Genomic DNA, 23,958 nt, shown 5'->3' on the forward strand with positions numbered 1-23,958 from the left:
ACTATTGTCAGAAAAGTCCACTGTAATTCATTACAAAGAGTCTAAACCAGTATGTCTTGCATGTGATGCATCTCCCTATGGAGTGGAGGCAGTTTTAAGTCACTTAGAAAAGAATGGAACACAGGTTCCTATAGCATTCTACTCAAGGACGTTGTCCTCTGCTGAGCGCAACTATGCTCAGATTGACAAAGAGGCCCTAGCCATTGTTGCTGGAATTAAAAAATTCCATGACTATTTATATGGTAGGGACTTCACGGTCTTTACAGCCACAAGCCACTGTCGGGACTTTTCACAACAGACAAACAAACACCCCACATACTGTCCCCAAGAATGTTGAGATGGTCTATTTTTCTTTCTGCATACAATTTTAAATTGATTCACAAACCGGGCAAAGAAATGGGCCATGCTGATGGCCTCAGCAGACTACCACTGCCACTGATGGAACCAGATACAGCTCCTGCTGCCAGAATTCTGTCCATACAGGACCTGCCTGAATTTCCCCTCCATGCTGGGGACATTGCTGCTGAAACAGCTACAGATAGAACACTTAGTAGAGTACTTTCATGGGTATACACGGGGTGGTTGGATAAAAGCCCAGGTTCTGAATTTCAGAATTGTTTTGTCAGAAGACATGAGCTTTCTGCCCACAAAAGGTGCATTTTATGGGAAAACAGTCATAATTCCCTCTTCCCTAAGAGACAGGGTCTTACAATCATTACATGAAGGCCATCCAGGCATTGTCAGAATGAAAGCTTTAGCAAGAATCTACCTTTGGTGGCCTGGCCTTGACAAGGACATTGAAGCACAAGTCCATGGTTGTTATACATGCCAGCAATCTAGGCCTGAAATGCCACAGGCTCCAGTTCACAGGGGGGAGGAAATGCACACTCCCTGGTCTAGAATTCACATAGACTACGCTGGGCCCTTTCAGGACCAGCTCTTTCTCATAGTGGTGGACAGCCACTCCAAATGGCTGGAAGTAATTCCAGTCCCTAACATGACTACTGCTAGGACCATCCAGGTGCTGAGAAAACTCTTTGCCACACATGGGTTGCCAGATGTCTTAGTTTCAGAAAATGGGGCCCAATTCACTGCTGCTGAATTTCAGGCCTTCCTTAGAGCAAATCTCATCAGACATGCAACATCTGCGCCCTTTCATCCATCTTCTAATGGTCACGCTGAACGCATGGTGAGGACAACGAAGGAATCACTCAAGTGCATTGTAACAGGTGACTGGCATCACAGATTGGCAGATTTTCTACTCTGACAGCATTCTACGCCCTGCACTGCTACAGGCAAAAGTCCTGCAGAACTGCGTTGGGGGAGGTGATTGATCACTAAACTGGACAGGTTGCATCCAGATAGAGTGGCAGCAGAAGCCTCTCAACCAAAACCCCCTAGGGGGTTGCAAATGGGTGACTGGGTTTGGGCCAGGAACTATGGTCATGGGAATCTATGGGTTCCTGGTAAAATTACCAAAGCATCTGGGCCCCTATCTTATGAAGTGAGGCTGGAGGGAGGGCAAGTTGTCAGACGCCACATTGATCAACTCAGAAAATGGTTTCCAGAATGGCCACTAAGTGAGGACTGTGTCATAAGTCCATCCCAAGGTCCTCAAACCTGCGGCCAAGCTAGTCCTCACTTGGACTCTCAGGACTTTTCCTTCATAACCGATGAGGAACCAGATGGAGAAGTGTGGAGTCCAGGAATGCAACATGGATCCCCTGAAGGAGCAAGCCAACCGGACTTCAGCAACCGCTGTGCCTACTCTTCTGATCAGTCTGACTCTGGGGTGGGCCAAGCTGGAGAGGCCAGCCAGAGAGCATCTAATTCCCTTGACTCAGGAGCAACAAGGGACATGGGTCTACCCAGAGCCCACTGGGGAAGCTGGTAGAGCACAAAACGACTAGAACTCTGAGACGTTCCACTAGGGCACACAAGCCTCCTTCATATCTTGCTGATTATGTTGTAAAATAAAGATCTATAATGTTGTATTGCAACTTGCCACTGTACTACAGAAACTGGGAGTTATGATGTTAACTGTCTAGTGTGCTGTCAATGAAGCCTATTCATTCAGATGCTATAAGTTAACCTTGTAACCTATATGGGTTTATTTTCTATTACTATTATTTAGGATTGTTTTGATAATGAATCTTGATAATTGTATTAAGACTAAATTGTGTTATAATATTGTCTGATCTAAGAGGGGAGGGGCGTTATGTATTGGGCTCAATGGTAATACCACGTGGGTTGCTAGAGCAGCTAACGGCTCTCCAGAAACTCAGACTACAAGTCTCCAGTACTGCTATTGGCTGTCCCTAGGCAGCAATGGTTGCTTCAAACCTATTGGCTGCCACCTAGGGGCTAGACTATATATTGCGGCTAGTTACAGCCCAATTCTCAGTTCAGATCTTGCATGCAATAAACCATGAGTTTTCCTGAACTCACTTGCCTCGTCTTCATTCCTGCGCCAAAAAACCCGCTACACAACATAAAGCATGAATGATCAGGCGCATACTATGATATTATGCAAAGACTCGGTTTCCTGGAGAAGTCCATAATGCTGGGGAACGATGAAGGAAAGAGGATGACCAGCAGCAAAGTGATTGGATTCAGCTCGGAAAGGAGTGAACGCACCAGCGAGAAAACTACAATATCGAGTCGAAGACGGATTATCTGAGAGAGCTGTCTCTTTACGAGGTCCCTGAGGGTCGGCACCGACTTGATGTCACTTCATCCATCCCGAAGTCCTTCCTGGCTGCACTTCATTCCTCCTTAAGTAGGTGGCGCCCTCTCTAAAGACTTTCTTCCCGGAGCGCATGCGCTCCACGCGCCGGGCCTCTTTTCCTTCAGCTCGCTAAAACCCGGAAGCATCCTTCAGTTGGCTGTGCGCGTGTCGTCCTTTCAGTTTTCTCTGCCTGTGCTTCCCCCCCCCCCCAGTTCCTGCCTCTTCTCAACCCCTTTCACTTTTTTTTTAAAACACCGCCGAGCTCTTCCCTATAAATTATATATATTAAAAAAAGGCAAGCCCCCCCTACCCCAATTAAATTTGACCTTCCTTTTGATTGGCTGGTAGAAAAGTTGCTGCCGCTGTTTTTCAAGAAGCGGAAGCAAGAGGCCGGCCGGCTTGGCTGAAAGGCTGCCTTGGCGTTTGCGTCTCGTTTCTCTCCACCACTTGCTATTGGTCGCGGGGCGCGCGAGCCTAGAATAGAAGCGATCCAACGCTCTGAGCGCGCGGCAGGACGGCGGAGCGGGTGCGGATGGGTGAGAGCGCGCGGAGATAGTGGCGCAGAGCTGCGCCGGGTAGCAAGCAAGCAAGCAAAGCAAGCAAGCAAGCGAGGGGGAAACGACGGGCAGGGGAAGATCACCCAGTTACCCAGAAGAGTCGTGTCGAAAACGAACGTGGAAATGCAGCCCAAATCCCGGCCGTACCAATAGCAAACGCCAAACTTTCCTTCTGACCGGCCCACCCCCACCCCCCACCCGCTTTTAAAGCCACAACCCGGTTACGCTTTCTCCCCTTAATTCTGGAAGCCTTCGTTATCATTTCTGTTCTTTCAGTGCCATTAAACGGAGGTTTCGCCTTGACGGTGTCCCTCTTTCCGGGTGCTCTGATCAGAGTGCATGGGCGACACACCTCTTTGCAAGTACAGCTCATCCAATTGCTAGGTTCCCTCCCATTTCTCTGCATCCAACAGAGAATTTCTAGAGGCCCTCCCCTCTTTAAGGCTCTGGAATATCCTCAGAAGCAGGAAAGCACCTGCCCCAACTGTGAATTGGCAGTTGACACCTGTGCAGGTATGAGCACCAAAAAAGTAGCTCTCATCACTGGCATTACTGGCCAGGTAGGTACAGTTGAACTTAGTTTCATCTAATGTTATAGAAAATATTGCATAACATGCTTTATTCAAGGCAAAAGGTTGGGGGGGGAAGGAATGGGGTGCTTGGAAATCACTGGACAAAGGAGATCTATGCAGATTATTTATTTATCCATCACCCATCTATTTATCCATCACATTTTTACACTGCCTATCTCACCTAAGTGATTCTATGCAGCTTACAGTAAAATATTAAATGCTGAATTTACTTCCTGGTGTTTCTTGCAATGCATTCCTAAGGACAACCGTGGCAATGAATACACTTGTTCATAGGTATATTATAAGGGTATTTGATGTTGACTGTGTATCTAGTTCAATATTTATGTATTGTTTGAAAAGTTCTCAATGTGCTGTTTTTCCCCCACTTGTAATACTTTTAACAGAGGATTTCAAAAAATGGGCATTACTAAATACAAAAGTCTATTTTTTTAACTTACAGGTTGTCATGGTCCCATTTCATAAAGCCTTATGTTTTTAAAGGTATATATTTGCAAAGGGGTAATTTTTGTATTTCATATAAGCAGGGCAAAATAATTCCTATAAGGAAGAACCACTTCCATACAAGAATATGTAATATGAGAAGTTCCCCTTAAGTATATTGTGCTTAGAATTGCCCAAGTGTCATATGTTTTTTTGCTCATTTAATAGAATGATCTGAAGGAAAAACGGTTACATCTCCTTGGTAGCATGTTTAGTAATTACTAAAAGAGTTACCAGGATTTTATAGAAGTCACATCCTGGAATATTTTTGATAGGTAATCAGAACTGATAATATTTTACTATTTGAAAGTGCATTTTCAATATGCAGACAGGCTGCCTGCAAAATGGCTAGCACCTGATCTTAAAGTTTAAGGCCTCTAGCCATCAGCAGCCCATGACTATAAAAGCTTAGCAGATAGGCAGCTGAGTACAGCGGTTTTGGTATGGAAATGAGAGGGAAGGTGTGTTTTTTTGAATTCCATTTATATCCCGCCCTTCTCAGGGCAGCTTACAAGCTTAGCAGTCTTTTGTCTTTTTAATGGAATTAAAGGAGCCTGAAGCAGCCTAAGGCAAATAGAGTTGCTATTCTCCAGCTGTAGGGCTGACCTGGGTATATGTAAAGAACAGGTGACAAACACTCTTTATTTTTATTAGGGCCATGATAGCTCTATCAGTAAAATGTTGAGCAATAGACGGTGGCCTTTGTTTCTTTGCACAGTTTAATCATATCCTTGTGATTTATAAGATGATCCAAAATGACCCAGGAAGTAGTTGATAAATTATATCTTCACAAGCTATTTCCACATCTGGGTTTAAGTTGAGATGAAGACAACAGAGTTTAATCACGAAGAATGATGATAATTGCCAACCGGTCCTGTTCTCTTTTTCTAACATTTATTTATTTAATTGATCCAAGTTATATGTTGCCTGGCATATCAAACTGCTGGCCTGCAGGCCGGATGTGTCATGCCGAAACTGCGCCCACCCCATTGCTGGTAATGGGGGGAAAGTTCTGATACGTCATGTGATGTCACGTGACATCATGAGTTTGACATGCCTACTCTAGGCAATTTACATCTTTATTGAAGTATCACAGAATTAGTAAAGGCGACAATGACATGTTCTAATCTAGACAGATAGAGACAAAGCACTGTGCTTTGCCTGTTTTGAGGTAGAGTTGGATTTCAACAATTACTGCAACAATGGACTTCCAGTTCCCCCACTATGCAATAATAAATCTTTTAGGCTCAGTTATATCAAAAATTCAGAAAATGCCTCAGTTAACTCTGCTGGCATGTTACACATAACTTCCATCCTGAACAAAAAAGAAACAATTCTTTACTCATTTATTTTTTAAAAAGTACAGTCCAATCAGGTGTGTATTTACCAGGAACTATTGTGTCCTGCTTATCTTCAGGGAGTGTTCTCTTTCTGTTGACAAACCCCTGTAGCAGCTCCAGGTCACACAAAGCCTTCATTCTTAAAATGGCTTTGGAAAACTTTGACTGCCTCTGCAGCCTCTGAAAACTGCACTAAAGAATATTCTTGTGTGATTTTCAGGGGCTCTGGTGGCTGGGCAAGAGCACAGCCCTCTTGTGTAACTTCTAGAGGCCACATCTAATTCTTGCACAACCTGTTGTAAGAGCAGGTTGTGCTTTCTAGAATACAGTTGCAAGAAAAAGTATGTGAACCCTCTGGGATTACGTGGAGATTTGCATGAATTGGCCATAAAATGCGCTCTAAACGTCATGTAAGTCACAACAATAGAAAAACACAGTCTGCTTAAAATAATACTACACAAACATTAGCTGTTGTCATGTTTTAATTGAACATAAGATGGAAACATTCACAGTGCAGGGTGGAAAAAGTATGTGAACCTTTGGACTTAATAACTGGTTGACCCTCCTTTGGCAGCAATAACCTCAACCAAACATTTCCTGTAGTTGCAGATTAGACCTGCACAACGATCTGGAGTAATTTTGGACCACTCCTCTTCACAAAACTGTTTCAGTGTAGCAATATTCTTGGGATGTCTGGTGTGAATCGCTCTCTTAAGGTCATGCCACAGCATTTCAATCGGGTTGAGGTCAGGACTGTGACTGGGCCACTCCAGAAGGCGTATTCTGTTCTGTTGAAGCCATTGTTTTGTTGAATTACTTGTATGCTTTGGGTCATTGTCCTGTTGCATCACCCATCCTCTGCGGAGCTTCAGTTAGCGGACAGATGGTCGCATGTTTTCCTGCAAAATGTCCTGATAAACTCTGGAATTCATTTTCCCATCAATGACAACAATCCATCCAGGCCCTGAGGCAGCAAAGCAGCCCCAAACCATGATGCTCCCTCCGCCATGTTTTACAGTGGGGATGAGGTTTTGATGTTGGTGTGCTGTGCCTTTTTTTCTCCACACATAGTGTTGTGTGTTTTTCCCAAACAACTCAATTTTGGTTTCATCTGTCCACAGTATAGTTTGCCAGTAGTGCTGTGGAACATCCAGGTGCTCTTTTGCAAACTTCAAACATGCTGCAATGGCTTCCTCTGTGGTGTCCTCCCATGTACTCCATTCTTGTTTAATGTTTTCCTTATTGTAGATGTGTCAACAAAAATGTTAGCATGTGCCAGAGATTTCTGTAGGTCTTTAGCTGACACTCTAGGATTCTTCTTTACCTCATTAAGCATTATGCGCTGTGCTCTTGCAGTCATTTTTACAGGACGACCACGCCTAGGGAGAGTAGCAACAGTGCTAAACTTTCTCCATTTGTAGACAGTCTGTCTTACCATGGACACATGAACATCAAGGCTTTTGGAGATACTTTTGTAACCCTTTCCAGCTTCATGGACTATTTTACCCATTAGTCTAAAAAAGGGGACAAAAATAAATAAATAAATAAAAAGATACTGTCTTTTGAAGTACTCTGAGGATATCTAGTTAATATTATTGGCAAACAAGCTTGCTTACATTTTGGACTGACCTTGATATTAAGATAAAAACCTGAAACAGCTGGAGATGAATTTGGCTTAGACTTGTGGAGGTGGACTCTTACTGATTTTTGTTTGAAAAATAGCCTCCACCAAGGACTATTTATAATTATTATAAAATGGAGAAGGATCAGCCACAAACCTTGCTTGTTTATAACCTCATTCTTGAAACAATCTACAGAGTCACTGAGATGTCTATCTCCGAATCTAATAATTTACATGCCAACCTTAATTTACAAATTGAAACCCAGACTGCAACTAAAGAATTTACACTTCAGAATATCATAAAATTGGAAGATATTACTATTGAGACAGAGGAATATAAGCAACAATTGTCCAAAGAACCGACAACTTTAAATGTACAAGGAATTATCACTATGGCAAATAACCTTAAGGACCAACAACATACTATGGGAAAAACTAATGTGCAAGATAGTGATGTTAACATAGAGAACGTAGAAGATCAACAAAGACAGCTTCCTGAAAGCCTGGATAGCCAAGCATTAATTACAAAATTGGATAAGGCTCTCTATTTAAAGCAAATGAACCCAAACAGAAGAGGAATCCAGACCGAACTGAAAATAAAGTTTTTAGAGCAAATACAGAGACTAGACTAACAGGGCAACAACATAATGATTACAAATGGTTTGGTTTATGTGGACCACTGATGGCTAGATGGCCTCCTTCGATTCAAATAATATGTATTGGAGTGAAGGGAGACCTATCTGGCAATTCAAAGGCCTTGGTCTGGAAACCTGATTGGCAAAAAAAGAAAGCCCGAGTTAGATTTAAAAAGTGAGTTCTTAGAGAACCATTAAAGATTATCTATCCTTGTAGTAATCGGTGATCTATCAGGATCTAAAATAGAAAATGTTTATGAGATAGAATTAGAATGTGTTTATGTATTTATTAGGCTTATTTTAGATATTATAATTTGTGCACTGACATAATGGAAATTTGGTTTATAGATCCCACGTTTGATGTTAAAAGACGTTTGATTATTCTATTCAAGAATTAAGAATTAGCTAAAATTTAAAGCAGAATCTGGTTGTGTATAAATAGTTCTAGATTGATAAACATAGGCTGTGGTCCTGTCAGTAATGTGTGATGTATTAGGATGTGAAACAGACAACATTTATTAGGTAGAACATAGCTACCCAGCCACTGTGTACATGTTAGATGCTATAGTTTTTGCTGTAATGAAATAAGGGAAATTTGGGTGGTGAATATTATTTGGGATGTTAAAGGCTAAATTTGAATAATATAATAAAAATTAAAATTAGGTAAACTTTAATAACAGGACATAGATATATCTCAATGAAATTGAATTGACAAATTTTTCAACTGACCATGCTACTTCTAGAAATTTATTAGTTTAAACTGGTTGTATGAAATGTTAAGGGAAATTGAGAAGGATGTTTTGATAATGTAACCTGAATTATGTAGTGAAAACTGTGTTACTGAATCTCTGATTACCCAGTCATCATGATGCTTTCTAAATATGTAGATTTTAACTGAAAAACCAATAAAACTTGTTTTAAAAAAAAGAGAGGGAAGAAATCAAAGAAACCCAAACCACATATGCCTATTCAGAAGAAGGTGCAAGACCAAGAGACCAGAGACAGATAAGATTGACTAGAAGATTAAGACCCAGATATAATTGAAAAGGATGGAAGAGATGGGGATACTATCAGTAAATATTAATGGCCTAAATTTCCCCTCAAAAAGAAGAAAAAATTTCACACGGTTACAAAAATTAAATATGGATATAATTTGTCTCCAAGAAACGCACATTAAGAGGCAGCATACCAAAATTCTAGAGGAACCAAAAATTGGCAAAGTTTTCTTTGCATCGGCATCCCAAAAGCAAAGAGGAGTAGCCCTTTATATCAAAGAAACAAATTTATGTGGATGAAGAGGGGAGAATTTTAATGGTGGAAATTATGACGGATCAAAAGCAAATACTAATCATTGGAATATATGCACCTAACGATAAACAAGAACAATTTTATCTTAAACTTTATAACAAAATACTAGATCTAAACTACCAAAATTTTTGCATAATGGGAGACTTTAATGCAATTGTGGATGGATCTTCAGACTACAAAAGTGCCAAGCAAGGAAGGAAAGGAGGAAATCTATTACCTAGAGCATTTTTAAAAATGATAGAAGAATTTAGCATGTTAGATATATGGCGAGAGAGAAACCCAGAGAAATTACAATATACATTTTACTCAAATAGACACAAATCATGGTCAAGAATTGATATGATATGGATCTCATTGGACTTGAAATCAATGATTCAAGAGGTGTAAATTGAAGCCAATGACTGGGTAGACCATAATCCAATAAAAATGACCTGGAAAGGAACCAAGAAGAAACCTAGATGGTCTCTAAATAAATTGATACTGAAGGAAAAAGAATTTATACAACTAGCGACAAAGGAAATGGAATTTTTCTTCAAAATAAATAAGAAGGAAGAAACATCACTCCAAAATGTTTGGGACACTGCTAAAGCATATTTTAGAGGCTTGGCCATAACTTATATGGCTAAGAAGAATAAAGAAAAGAAACAACTACAACTAAACTTGAGGGAGGAACTCAGAAGACTAGAAGCAGATCTACAAACAGATCTAGATAAAGTATCACTCAAGAAACAAATGGAAATAATAAAGCATAGGTTAAATTTAGATGAGATGGAACTAATGGCTCAACAGATCAAACGGGCTAAACAGAACTTCTTTGAAAATGCAGATAAGGCAGGAAGATGGCTAGCATATAGATTGAAAAAAGAAAAAGAAAAGAAAATGATAAAGAAGTTACAAAATACAAATGGAGAAATACAGTTTCAAAATGATGCAATGAAAAAAAATTGTTAAAGAATATTATGAGACACTTTACAAGGCAAAGGAAATCCCCAAGGAAAAAATACAGCAATATTTAAAAAAAGCAAACTTACCAAAAATTTCCCAGAACATTTGAAATATATTGAATGAACCAATATCAATGATGGAAATTACAGAAGCTATAAAAAGGCAAAAAAAAAAAGATAAGACCCTGGAGCCAGGCAGACTACCTGCAGAATTCTATACTGTCTTACAAGATATCTTAACTCCAACTTTGAAAGAACTTTGCAATGAAATTCTCCTGGAAACCAAAATACCAAAGAAATGGACTGAAGCTAATATTACTTTAATACCTAAAGAAGATGCAGACTTGACACATATAAAAAATTATAGACCAATCTCATTACTCAATGTGGACTATAAAATCTTTGCTTCAATAATGGCAGAAAGAATTAAGAAATTCTTGAGTGAATTTATACATATTGATCAAAATGGCTTTTTACCTAAAAGACAGATAAAAAATAATTTAAGAACAATCCTGTATGTCCTAGAGTACTATGAAGCCCATCCTGATGGCTCTGATATTTCTTGATGCACAAAAAACATTTGATAATCTAAATTGAGGGACACGGTGGCTCAGTGGGTTAGGACGCTGAGCTTGTCGATCAGAAGCTCGGCAGTTTGGCGGGTGGAATCCCGAGTGCCGCGTAACAGAGTGAGCGCCTGTTACTCGTCCCAGCTTCCGCCAACCTAGCAGTTCGAAAGCACATAAAAATGCAAGTAGAAAAATAGGGACCGCTACGGTGGGAAGGTAACAGCGTTCCGTGCGCCTTTGGCATCTAGTCATGCCGGCCACATGACCACGGAGACGTCCTCGGACAAGCGCTGGTTCTTCGGCTTTGAAACGGAGATGAGCCCCTAGAGTCGGAAACGACTAGCACGCATGTGCGGGGGAACCTTTACCTTTACCTTTACCTTTACCTTTACCTTTACCTACCTTTACCTAATCTAAATTGGCAATTTACGTTCCAGCAACTTGCCGAAATGGACTTTGGGGAAACTTTATGAATGCAATCCATGCAATTTATGATAAACAGACTGCTAGAATAATTGTAAATGGAGACTATACAGAAAAGTTTAATATTAAAAAGGGCACAAGACAGGGATGCCCTTTATCCCCACTACTATTTATGCTAACTTTGGAAGTATTGAACAGAAACATTAGACAAGACTCTGAGATTAAAGGACTAGAGATAAAGGGTGAAAAATATAAATTATAAGCATTTGCAGATGACTTGGTTTTTATATTGGAAGAACCTTTGGAAACGAGCACAAAATTGCTGTATACAATAGAACAATATGGTGATGTAGCAGGTTTGATAATAAATAAAGAAAAAGTTAAAGTTTTGACAAAGAACTTAACAGTAAAATAGAAAATGCAACTTAAAAAAAACACCTTCAAATAGCCAAAAAAGTTAAGTATTTGGGAATTTACTTAACAGCAAGATGTGCAACAATAAAAGAGGATAACTATGTAAAATTACTAAAACAAATAAAACTGGACTTAGAAAACTAGAAAAACCTCCAACTTTCAATGCTGAGGAGAATAGCTACAATTAAAATGAACATTTTACCAAAAATACTTTTTCTATTTCAAACCATTCCCGTAAAATTAGAAAAACCTTTCTTTGACGAACTGTACACCATACTATGAAATTTATTTGGCAAGGGAAAAAAGCACGAATTAAAGTGAAAATGTTACAAGACGTTAGAGAAAGGGGAGGACTGGGACTCCAAGATTGGAAGTTATATTACCAAGCAGCTATTCTAATGTGGATTAAAGAATGGATAACACTCAGAGATAAAAGACTATTATATCTTGAGGGGCATGACCTGCAGATCAGCTGGCATGCCTTCTTATGGTATGGGAAGAATAAAGCCCATAGATCAGGGGTGTCAAACTCAATTTCATTGAGGGCCGCATCAGCATTGCGGTTGCCCTCGTGGCCGGGTGGGTATGGCCAGGGTGGGCGTGGCCTACTGGGTGGGCATGGGTAGAGTGCGTATGGCCTACTGGGTGGGTGTGGCCAACTCAACATCATTCGCATCAAGGGTGCCTATGGGGGCCTGGGCAGGAGTGGGACAGATCTGAGGGTCTCTGGCAGAAGGAGGGTCTCTGGGCCAGGGCCAAGGCAGTGGGGGCCGTTCCCTCACTGTTTCCAGGATGGCTTCGCGGGCCGCATGAAACCACTTCGCGGGCCAGATCTGGCCCCCGGGCCTTGGGTTTGACATGTCTGCCATAGATATTTTCAGAACCATACCATAAGAAACGCACTTCTCTTAGAATGGGAAAAAATAAAGGTAAAAACTTATATTAAGATACCTGAATGGCTTTCAACAATGGAAGCTTTTGCTTACCCAAACTTAATTAATTATGATAAACTTTTAACATATAAGGACTTATTGGATAATGAAGGAAGATTGAAATCTAGGCAAGACCTATATCAACAAGGTATTGATTTAGCATGGTGGCCATACTTACAAATTCAAACAAGATATGAAAAAGACTTGAAAACAACGGGGCTCTACAATGAACAGACAGAACTCGACCATATATTGTTAAAAACAGATGAGAAGCTGATTAAAAAACTTTAGAGATTTCTGCTTAATCTAAAGATGGAGGAAGAACAAATTAAAGAAACGATAATTTGGGCAAAAAATGTTGGTCACACTATAGAACTTGAAGAATGGGAAAAGTTATGGGATAGAAATATTAGATTAACTAAAGCTGTATCATGTAAAGAAAATTTGTATAAAATGTTTTATAGATGGCACATTACACCAGTGAGACTAGCGAAAATGTTTAAAAATACTCCAAATGTTTGTTGGAAATGCAGCCAAAGACCAGGTACCTATTATTATCTCTGGTGGACATGTTCTAAAGCTAAAAAGTTCTGGCTTAAGATACATTTATGGTTCAAGAAGATGGTTAAAAAAACAAATAGAATTTAAACCAGAATTGTTTTTGTTAGGAATGATAGATCCCAATTATAATAAAGAGACTGGGCATTTAACATTACATGTATTAACAGCAGTGAGAATTATGTATGCCCAATATTGGAAAAATGAGAGTTTACCAACTGAAGAAATGCTAATTAAGAAAATATTAGACTGTGCAGAAATGGATAGATTAACTTTAGAGATTAAAGAAAAAGAGCATTTAGTCTACTATAGAAACTGGAATAAATTTTATCAATGGGTAGACAAACGAATTAGAGAGAAAGGAATGTGATACTTATTTTTGACCTTATTCTACTAAGAAAAATATTATAGATTGAAAATTTAACATTATTTACTATAATTTGCTATATCTATTACTGTTATCAATAATTATTCTTACTACTTCTATTGATATATATCAACCCAGACAATATGCTATTTGCTAAATATTGAATGTAATTGGGGGAAACCCCAACCCCTCCCCCAACTTTCCCGCTATCCCAACCCCACACCCTATCCATTCATTTTCCTCCCCACCCTTATAAAAACCAATAAAATTTACATAAAAAAGAAATGCTGCTTAAGCACTAAATAATGTTATTAACATTTATTAGGATGTTATGTTTTATAATCAATCACATATGGGAAACTAGTTTAAAACAATGTTGTTATGAATGGGGTTTTGCCAGTATTGCATTTGAGCTAGTCTAGATCTCATCTCTAATGCAGAGTCAGGAGATATTTTGCCATTCCATTTGTATAGTTAAAGTAGATGGATTTCAATTTATAACACTCAAGAGTGCTGTCAAGTTGCCTGGAAAGGGATATGCCACCATTTGTATTCTGTGGCCTTATTTAATTTGGCTTGTAACTTTTTGCCAGGGGAGTTCTTTACGTTCTTTGTTAACATCCCAGGTGCTGTAACAAATAAACATAATACGTGAAGGAAGATGGCATACCTTTGTCTTTAAAGAAGATTATAATTATACTTATTCCACAGAAGACTGTAATGGTTACATTGGAAATGGGCAATTTATAAACTAGTATTTAACTTCCAGTGATAGTTATCTTGATTCAGAGAGAGGTTTTCTTGGTTTGAATAGAACTTTCTCAGAAGGAACAGAAATGAAGAAGGCGAATATATTTGTGCCAGGATAACGTTGCAGGATCCAATCTGGGTCCAGAGGTTTTTAATCATCTGAGATTTTGGACTCGTGCTGGAGCCCATCTTCAGGAAACTTCTCTTTAGCCATGAGAATGAAGACTCTCCCATTTCCCAGACCAAGGCAATAGCTAGGAGGAAGTGTGTTCTACAGGTATCAGCTTTGGTTGATATGTCAGCTGCATCCTTTCCTGGAAGAAAATGTTCTTAGCACTCTACTGGCCAATCTTACCCAGCATTGATAATATAGTTAGTATTGTTTAATATTCATAACCTGTCCTGTATTACAATAGTGTCAGAAAGCTGCCGTTAAAGAATTTGGAAGCTAAATAGGACTTCAGATAACGTTGCATCTTGAATCGTCTGCACATTTGTTTCTGGGTAATATACAAAGTGCTAGTTATTGCCCTACTATATTTGGCTTGGTTCCCTCCTTCTGAAATAGTGCATTCCCTCCTACCTGTTGCTCATTGAGGTCTTCTGAGGAGATTGGGCAACAGTTGCCATTGGTTTGTCTCATGATGGCTCAGCTTCAAGCTTTCCCTGTAATTGCTGTACTTCTTTAGGAGGTAATCCCTGTGCCAAATTGAGATGTGTGTCCTCTTTGTTCACTTTTTGAAAGATCTTAAGGTTTTCAGCTTTGGATATTAGCTTCAGTTAATATCCTCACTTCTAATTTTTATTGTATTGTAGATGCTGCTTCTGGAGGTCCGTTCTGAGCCTTGGAGGCCTGGGGGAGGCCTCCCAGGCCCAGAACGGCCCACCTGAAGTGCATGGACACCACTTCCAGAAGTCCCTTCTGAGCCTCGGAGGCCCGGGAGAGGCCTTCCAGGCCCAGAATGGCCCACCGGAAGTGTGTGGATGCCACTTCTGGAAGTCCCTTCTGGGCCTCAGAGGCCCAGGCCCAGAACAGACTTCTAGAATTGGCGTCCACACAGAGAACTGGTTGTTCAGATATTTAAATTCCATCACTGCACAAAAGACATGATCCCAGGCGCAGAACAGCCCACCCGAAGTGCATGGACGCCACTTCTGGAAGTCCCTTCTGAGCCTCGGAGGCCCGGGAGAGGCCTTCCAGGCCCAGAATGGCCCACCGGAAGTGTGTGGATGCCACTTCCGGAAGTCCTTTCTGGGCCTCAGAGGCCCAGGCCCAGAACAGACTTCTGGAAGTGGTGTCCACACAGAGAACCGGTTGTTCAGATATTTGAATTCCATCACTGCACAAAAGACGTGATCCAAAGTTATCATGAAGTGTATGGTTATGTGGAGATTTGAAGTTCATTCTCTCCAGACTAATTTAGATATATTTTGCCTGATATAGCTATGAGGAATCTTAGATTACATCCAGAGTAGTGTTTAATAGGACTCCACTCATATTCCTGAGTTCAATATACCTGTGGTAAAGAAAGTATGGATAGTTGGGAGAGACTCATATTGTTATTTGTTTGAGAAAGAATGAGTTTAGAAATGGTTCAAAGGAAATAACAAAATAATTTATATGACCATGAAAAAGCTGTAGCAGGTTTTAGTAAAGCAACATTCACAAGTCCTTTACTTAGAACAATTAAAATCAAATCAATCAAAAGCTACTTACCTACATTAGGAAAGTGATAGAAGTTTCTTTTAAATATGCTTCTATAATTGCTGCCTTTTTTCCACATTTGTACCATTACTGCATAAACCGGAAACCAGAGCTTTCATGCCTGACTTCCTGTAATTAAGCTACTCTAGACAGATTTCTACCAGGCATTGTATAATAGATACATTGTTGAATTATTGTGAGTGTTTTGAGGCTCACTTTCTTTGATTTCTCACTTTTAAACTGCATTCTGTGAACATTAAGATTATTGTATATATATATATCATATCATCCTGCAACTTTTTTTGGAAGTGTTGTTTATTATTGGAATGAAAAATCATTTTATCATAATTTATATTTTCTTTTTTTTAAGTCTGGTTTATTAGAAGACAGCAGTTTTAGGTCTAGTTATTGGGTCTGTAAGAAGAGAAATAAGCATTAAACTTTCATACACATGGAACAATGTTAATGTATTCATAAAATAATGACTTTTATTTATGTTACATGTTGTGGTAGAGAGAACCAGTTTTAAGATCATATATATTTTTAGTCATATAAATGTAAATAACGTGTATTCCTTGAAACTAATGCAGAGTTCCTAAAGTTATTTTTCTGTATAGCAGTTACATAAATAAGATATAATTTTGAAGTACATTTAGTCTGGGATCTAGAATCTAAATTCAACTTTTGAAAATCCTATTTATCTTATATTAGCAAGTATATGATTTCATAACAAATGTGACTTGCTTATATCTCTAATGCATTGCATCATATTTTTGAAAGAGGCTCTGACATTTTTCTCTACTAAGTCACCCTCATACAGATCTTTCTCTTAGATATGAAAGTTGTAGATTACTGGTAACTCTCACCTAGCTGGTTGCAAATTAAAGGTTTAAGTTGGTGCTTCCCAAACCTTTTCCCTTTTCCTTGATTACCCAATACCACTTATCAGAAAGTACTTTTCACTTAATATAGGTTTAGGTAGTCCTCGACTTATGATCACAAAATTTCTGTTGTAAAATGAAACATTTGTTAAGTGACTTTTGCCCGATTTTGTGACTTTTCTTGCCACAGTTGTTAAGTGAATCACTGCAGTTGATAAGTTAGTAACCCAGTGTGGCTTTCCCATTGACTTTGCTTGCCAAAAGGGGATCATATGAGCTTGGGACACAGCAGCGTTCATAAATATGAACCAGTTGCCAAGCATCTGAATTTTGATCACATGATCATGGGGATGCTGCAAAGGTTGTAACTGTGAAAAACTGTCATAAGTCACATTTTTCAGTGCTGTTGTAACTTTGAACAGTCACTAAATGAACTGTTGTAAATCAAGGACTTCCAATGTGCTTTCCCCTTCTATATTGTTTTCCCTACAATAACAACTCTGTGTGGTGGGTTGGGCTAAGAGACTGTGACTGGGCCAAAGTCCCCTAACTGGCTTTCATGGTTAAGATGGGACTTGGACTTATGGTCTCCTGTTTTCCAGCCTGTTGTCTTAACCACTAGGCCAAACTGGCTCTGATAATATTATAGTAGAGGAATGCTATTATGTTTTACATAAAATGGGCAACTGTTTATAGTCTTGGATTAAAATACTGCATATAAATCTTCATATCATTGTTTTAAGTATAACTTCTGTGCAGTGGTGAGATTCTGCCAGTTCGTACCAGTTTGGTAGAACCGGTAGTTAAATTTTGCTGCATTCAGAGAACTAGCTGGCTTCCAGAAGTCCAGTCTAGGCCTCGGAAGCCTGGAGGAGGTTTCCCAGGCCTAGAACAGCCTGCAAAAAGTGTGTGGATACCACTTCCGGAAGTCTAATCTAGGCCTCAGAGGTCTGGAGGAGGCCTCCCAGGCCTAGAAAGGCACACCGGAAGTGCATGGATGCCACTTCCAGAAGTCCATTCTAGCCTCAGAGGCCCAGGCCTGCATCGAATAAGAGAATTTCACCACTGCTTCTGTGTTAAAAATAATGAAATGATGCATTCCTTAATCTATTCTTTCTTTTAAACATAAATGTATAGGTGGCCATTTATGCATGTATATGCACAGATAAGTTATTGGCATACAATTTACATTCTGCTGAGATTATGCTTCCTAATCACTCTTGTCATTCATCCACTCCCCACAAAATGAGAAATTAAGTCTATTTAAAAAGTTAGAATAAGTTAAATTTCTAAATGAGCTACAAAACAATCTCAAGTACGTTCAATGAAGTTAAATTGGATTTAGATAGATAGATAGATAGATAGATAGATAGATAGATAGATAGATAGATAGATAGATAGATAGATAATGTAGAATTTTTTGGTGTCTTTATTATATCATTTTTTTAAAAAACTTAAACAATACTATACTATTATTAGCTAATAAAAATGAAAGCTAAGAAAAGAAACACTATTCTGTTGCACTATTTAAATAATGTTTTAGAAAGGTAATATTTTTGTTAATTGTCATTTAGCCTGATAAATAAATTGCCATAATGTGGATTGTGGATTTTGTATGTATGTGACCATCATGTTTTTTGTGGGACACATTAAGTATTTACTACACTGCTCTTTGGGATCATTTTTAAGGTTTTCATTCACACTGCTGTATAATATACTGTATTGGCATGAGAAGGGAAGTCTTAATGTTTTGGATAGGTAGCTGAAAAAACAATCAAATATACTAATGCATAATTATGAACAGCAAGAAAATATACTCTTTGAGTAGTTCAGATCTGACATGTTATTTAGTGTTAGGAGCAAAATAGCTGTGTTTCTGTGCAACAGAAAATTATTCTGACCTTTTAAAAACAAAAATAGAGGCAAAGTTTGTTTTAAATTCACAGTCTAGACAAGTAAGATCTATTTCCTCTTAGGAAGCTAATTTTTTTTAGAACTGGGTTAGATTTATTTAAGTATATAAAATACAAATCAGCTACGTTTTCTGGAGGGTTAAACAGCCTATGTTTTAAGATATGCAAAATGAAAGCCTTTGGTTTTTTCCTGTGCTGTTGACAGGGAACTAGGATATGAGTCAAAAATGAGTTTTTGCTGGATTTGCATAATGATGTAATGTATAGTGCAGGTATTACGTGTATTAGGAGGTTTATATTCATAAGGTGAAATTGGGGATTGGGAGTCCTGATGCGAGTATTTAATAGCAGATTGCCATTTTTTCCAGTTATTAATACAGTTTTTAAAACTTGAATAAAATTGTTATTAGTGGTTTGTAAATTAAAGGAAGGACTGAAGTATGAATTAAAACACAGCATTAATCAAGATATAATGTTACAAAGTTACCTCTTTTTATGTAAATCTTCTGCTATTTAAAACAAGCAGAAAGAGTAACATGATATATGTATTATTTTATACTACTATTTTTAGGTGGTCAATTGCATGCCATTAAATACGTTTCTTTAACATCTCCTAAATGAAAGGAAAGCACTAAGAAAGGCTAGTTCTAAATACGAGTACTCACAAATTATTTCAGCTGATTTTAGTGTAACTTGGTTCCAACTAAACTTGTTTCAGTCTTGAGCATAGGAGATTGAAATATTTTTACTTAATGATATTTAGTTTGGCTTACTTCTATACAAATGATTTTTAAAGAATTTCCAAAATTTCTAAACTTTGACTTCATTATTATTACAGAAAAAACATTTGCTTATTAATATAGAGCTATTATATTAAATGTAAATTTGTATCTTCCATCTTGAGTCCTCAAATATATTATGCTTAGGTGTATTATGAATGTATAAATGAAATTGTGTATAAGGTGCATAAATGAATTTGTGGCATGGTTAAAAATGTCCACAGACTAGTTAGTTCATCAGTGAACCAATTCTTTTATAAATAAAATATGCTCTCTTAAAGATTAGAAATTTAAAAGTGGACTGCAATTTATGAAAACTTATGAGATGATAAATTTGTTGTTTTCACCTGGAAATAGAAATGTGTAATAGAATTTGTAATTAAATTATCTAGTACTATATTATACTAAGAAGAACATATCATTTTACTCAAATTACTTGTCCTGCACATAAAATTCTACTTTTCAGATAAGGTCGTAGGAAGTAATCTTGTCCCATTTCCTTTTTATATCTCTATTCCTGAAAAGATGGTTCAGAGGATAGCAAATCCTCCGTAAGTATCTAAATAGCACTGGAAAATGCAAGAAGAGGAAGTCTGGCTAAATAATTTCCTACTTTCTCCCAATGGGAGAGCGAACTGAATCTCCTCATTCCTATGTAACAAAGAAGCATTTTTGTTGTTTAAGGGGCAGCCACAAGGAAGAGGGGGGGGGGTCAACCTATTCTCCAAAGCATCTGAAGGCATGACAAGAAGCAATGGCTAAAAACTAATCAAGGAGAGAACCAACCTAGAATTAAGGATAAATTTTGCTAGAGCAATTAACCAGTGGAATGGTTTGTCTGCAGAAATTGTGGGTGCTCCATTACTGCAGATTTTTAAGAATAGACTGGACAGCCATTTGTCTGAAATGGTACAGGGTTTCCTGCTTGAGCGGGGGCTGGACTAGAAGACCAATGTCCCTTCCAACTCTTTGAAGGATAAGTTCAGATCTCAATCTATACCTATTGCTTTCCACATTCTAATTAACTGTGGAAGTTCTGGATTGTAAAGAACTATGTAAGTTCTAAGCTATTAATATTTTTAACTATCAATAACTAGAAATAAAATGCAGGACTACTAAGTGAAATGGCTCTGTAATCTAAAATGAAACTATTTGGGGTTCGAAAAGTTATCAATTCATTCTCACACCCTATATTGCAGACATGTCAAACACAAGGCCCGGGGGCCGGATCCGGCCCGTGAAGTGGTTTCATGTGGCCTGCGAAGCCATCCTGGAAACAGTGAGGGAACGGCCCCCTCTGCCTTGGCCCTGGCCCACCAGAGACCCTCAGATCTGTCCCACTCCTGCCTAGGCTCCCATAGGCACCCTTAATGCGAACAATGTAGAGCTGGCCACGCCCACTCAGTAGGCCACGCCCACCCTGGCCATACCCACCCGGCCCCCTGAGGGCAACCGCAATGCTGATGCGGCCCTCAATGAAATTGAGTTTGACACCCCTGCTATATTGAATAGTATTTCCCTGAACGTTAAGTCTTTCTGTAACTCTTAAAAGTTCATATCATATCCTTCTCATTCATTTGAAAGTGAACTAACATTTTAGAATTTTATTTTTTACTTGTATGAGGAATTACATTTTTAAAAATAAAAAGAGCCATTATTTCAGCAAATATATAAATAGAGAAAAATAAAATAGCTAAGTATAAAGGAATGTTATGGATTCTGAAAAGGAAACAAGTTTGGCATCCATTCTGTCCTTCTCATAAGGTCCCTCCAAACCAAGAGTCTTCAAACTTGGCCCTTTTATGACTTGTGGACTTCAACTCCCAGAATTCCTCAGCCAGACAGGATGGCTGAGGAATTCTGAGAGTTGAAGTCCACTAGTCATAAAAGGGCCAAATTTGAAGACCCTGCTCCAAACTGGAAAACACCCTGTCTTTAATATGTACATCATGTTTTTTTTCTACTGCTGATTCTTTCAGAATAAGAAGGCCTTTTAAAACTTTTAATAATCAAGCTAGATGATGAGGAAGAAGGTTTTATTCACTCTCTATTTTCAATTCAAAGCCACAATAGATACTATATTTTGTCTTTTTTATATCATTCAGTTTTGAGACTTCTGGCCCAGGGACTGAATTTGGTTTGTCTACTCTAATGCTTGAAGCAAGTGTTTTTATTTCTGCCATTGCAATGTAAGTCATGTTTTAGCCTGAATTTCAGTAACAAATGTGCTCCAATTATTTCACATTGCTGAAGGGAGGGGGCTGATTGAAGGTGCATAATGTATTTGTTTAAAAGAATTGATGGCAGATGTTTGTATATTGTAATGTTTTGAACTTAGTCCGGTGTATTAAGATGGAGCGTAAAATGCATGCGTTTGATAATAATTTGATACAGGTAGTCCTCGACTTACGACCATAAATCTGTGCGTAAGTTCAGTCATAAATCATGAGAGTTGTAAATTGGAACATCACTTGACTGCACCTGATTTTACAATTCTTTTTGCAGCAGTTGATAAGTGAACACTGCGGTTGTTAAGTGAACACCACGGGTATTAAGCGAACCCGTTGTTTGCCATGGGTTTTGCTGGAAACGAAGTAAAACCATCACAGTCATGTGACCATGGGGTGCTACAAAAATAAATGCCATAAATGCAGACCACTTACCAAGCAACCAAAATGCAGTTATGTATCCTCGGGAGGAGGGCACTTACATTGGAACTTTGAACCTGGGTCATAAGTAGTCTTTTTTTGGAGTCCATTGTAACTTTGACCGGTCATAAGTCAAGGATTATCTGTATATAGCTTAGGAATGAGAATTGTTCTTTTTCAGTATTAAATCAATATAATTTCTAGTGAAGTGGTGTATTATTAGGGAATGAGAGGAAAGTTTTATAAGATTTATCACACATGTTGTGAGAGGTGAAAAAAACTACCATACGTAGATTCACAAAGTAGCTTTTAAAACAGCCGATCTGTTGTATAACCAGAAACCTATAGCATGTTTCCAAAAACAAATAAAAGTTTTGTTTTCAGTATTACTCAGTTGTACTGTGTAGGAATTTTGCGGTATCAACATGGATAGAAATGAAATGGTTTTCATGAAATTCTGGCAATTACAGCGATTCACTGCAGTGAAGCAGGTATGCCAGCAGATGGCTTAAGTGTATAAATTGGAAAACTGCCTAATTTGTATCGTTTGTATTTATGCTGTACATATGTCTGAATTAAATTAAAGAGTTGATGTGGTATAGTGGTTAAAGTATTGAACTAGGAGTGGAGTGGAGACCCACATTTTAGTCCACCTTCAGGCTCACTGGGTGATTTAGGCCAGTTATTCTGTCTCTGTCAGCCCAATATACCTTACAGGTTATTGTTATGGTGAAATAAAATGGGAGGATGGAACATTGTGCATATTACCTTGTATAAACAAGGTGGGCTATAAATCTAGCAATTGATAATAATCATTGGATTAGTTGAAAAAGGAACTAAATTTAATAATTAGTCTACCTATATTTTTAATTTTATGAGCCATAAATCATAGTAGCAATAAAATAAATAATTAGAAATTTTTACAACAACAAACCTAAAATAATTTAAATTAAGTTTGTCCAAAAGCTAATTTTTTCAGGTGGAATATTTAGCAACACTGTTATTACGAACTAATAATTTGGGCAAAAACTGAAGCCTATTTGTGCTACGTTAAAAGCTGCAAATAACTTTATGAAAGAATACACATTTAAATATTTACTAATTTCTCCACTGTTGTGAGTTGTTTTTAGTGTTTTGAAAGAGATTTTTGAACATCTTGATAGGTATGTTCCAGCACTTGACTTAAAACTTCCATTATAGTCTCAGATTTAGGTGAACCTTTGTTTTAATAGGATTAAAAAAAATTGGAACGAAGTACAATAACAATAAGAACAATTTCTGAAAGAGGTAAAATAGAATTTTCCACTATTTGCTTTCAGTTTGATTAGAAACTGAGCCTTGGTGGAGCAGTGGGCTAATGCCTCCTTAAGTAACACCAGCTGCCTGCAATTAGTGCAGGTTCGCATCCCACCAGGCTCAAGGTTGACTCAGCCTTCCATCCTTCCCAGGTAGGTAAAATGAGGACCCAGATTGTTGGGGGCAATTAAGCTGACTTTGTAATAATGCCGCTTGAGGGTGTGTGTGAAAGCCCTAATCAGCAGGCATATACATAGAATGAAGGCTACTGCTAAGCTTGTAAGCCGCCCTGAGTCTTCAGAGAAGGGCGGGATATAAATGGAATTAAAATAAAAATAAATAAAATAAAAATAGAAACTGAATTTGGTTTGATAGCTTAGTAGCAAATATTTGTTTATAACGTAATATCCTTGTCCTTTTGCAGATCAAACATAAAACACAGTAATGCGTGTTTGGTTTGTATGCTTTTCACAATGAGCAATGCAAAGAAATAAAAAATTTTCTAGGCAAACTAGAT

At 38.2% G+C, this 23,958-nt stretch overlaps 1 protein-coding gene across 4 annotated transcripts in view; it reads left to right on the forward strand.

Moving 5' to 3' along the window:
- The first annotated feature begins 3,147 nt into the window (after positions 1–3,147).
- The window catches only part of GMDS (GDP-mannose 4,6-dehydratase), a 289,893-nt gene continuing 269,082 nt past the window's right edge, over positions 3,148–23,958 (forward strand). Inside the window, exon 1 of one of the 4 annotated variants that reach the window (XM_081325937.1) lies at positions 3,148–3,254. Coding sequence is in view for 2 of the 4 variants with exons in the window: in XM_081325939.1 (XP_081182065.1) it covers positions 3,801–3,845 (45 nt within the window). In the remaining 2 variants the exon portion in view is untranslated. Of the gene's footprint in view, positions 3,255–3,609; positions 3,846–23,958 lie in introns of those variants that run through there. The other 3 variants (XM_081325938.1, XM_081325939.1, XM_081325940.1) reach the window with 3 other exon arrangements.

This window comes from Vipera berus (genome assembly GCF_964194415.1).
Source record: "Vipera berus genome assembly, chromosome: 3".
Classification (NCBI taxonomy): Eukaryota; Metazoa; Chordata; class Lepidosauria; order Squamata; family Viperidae; genus Vipera; species Vipera berus.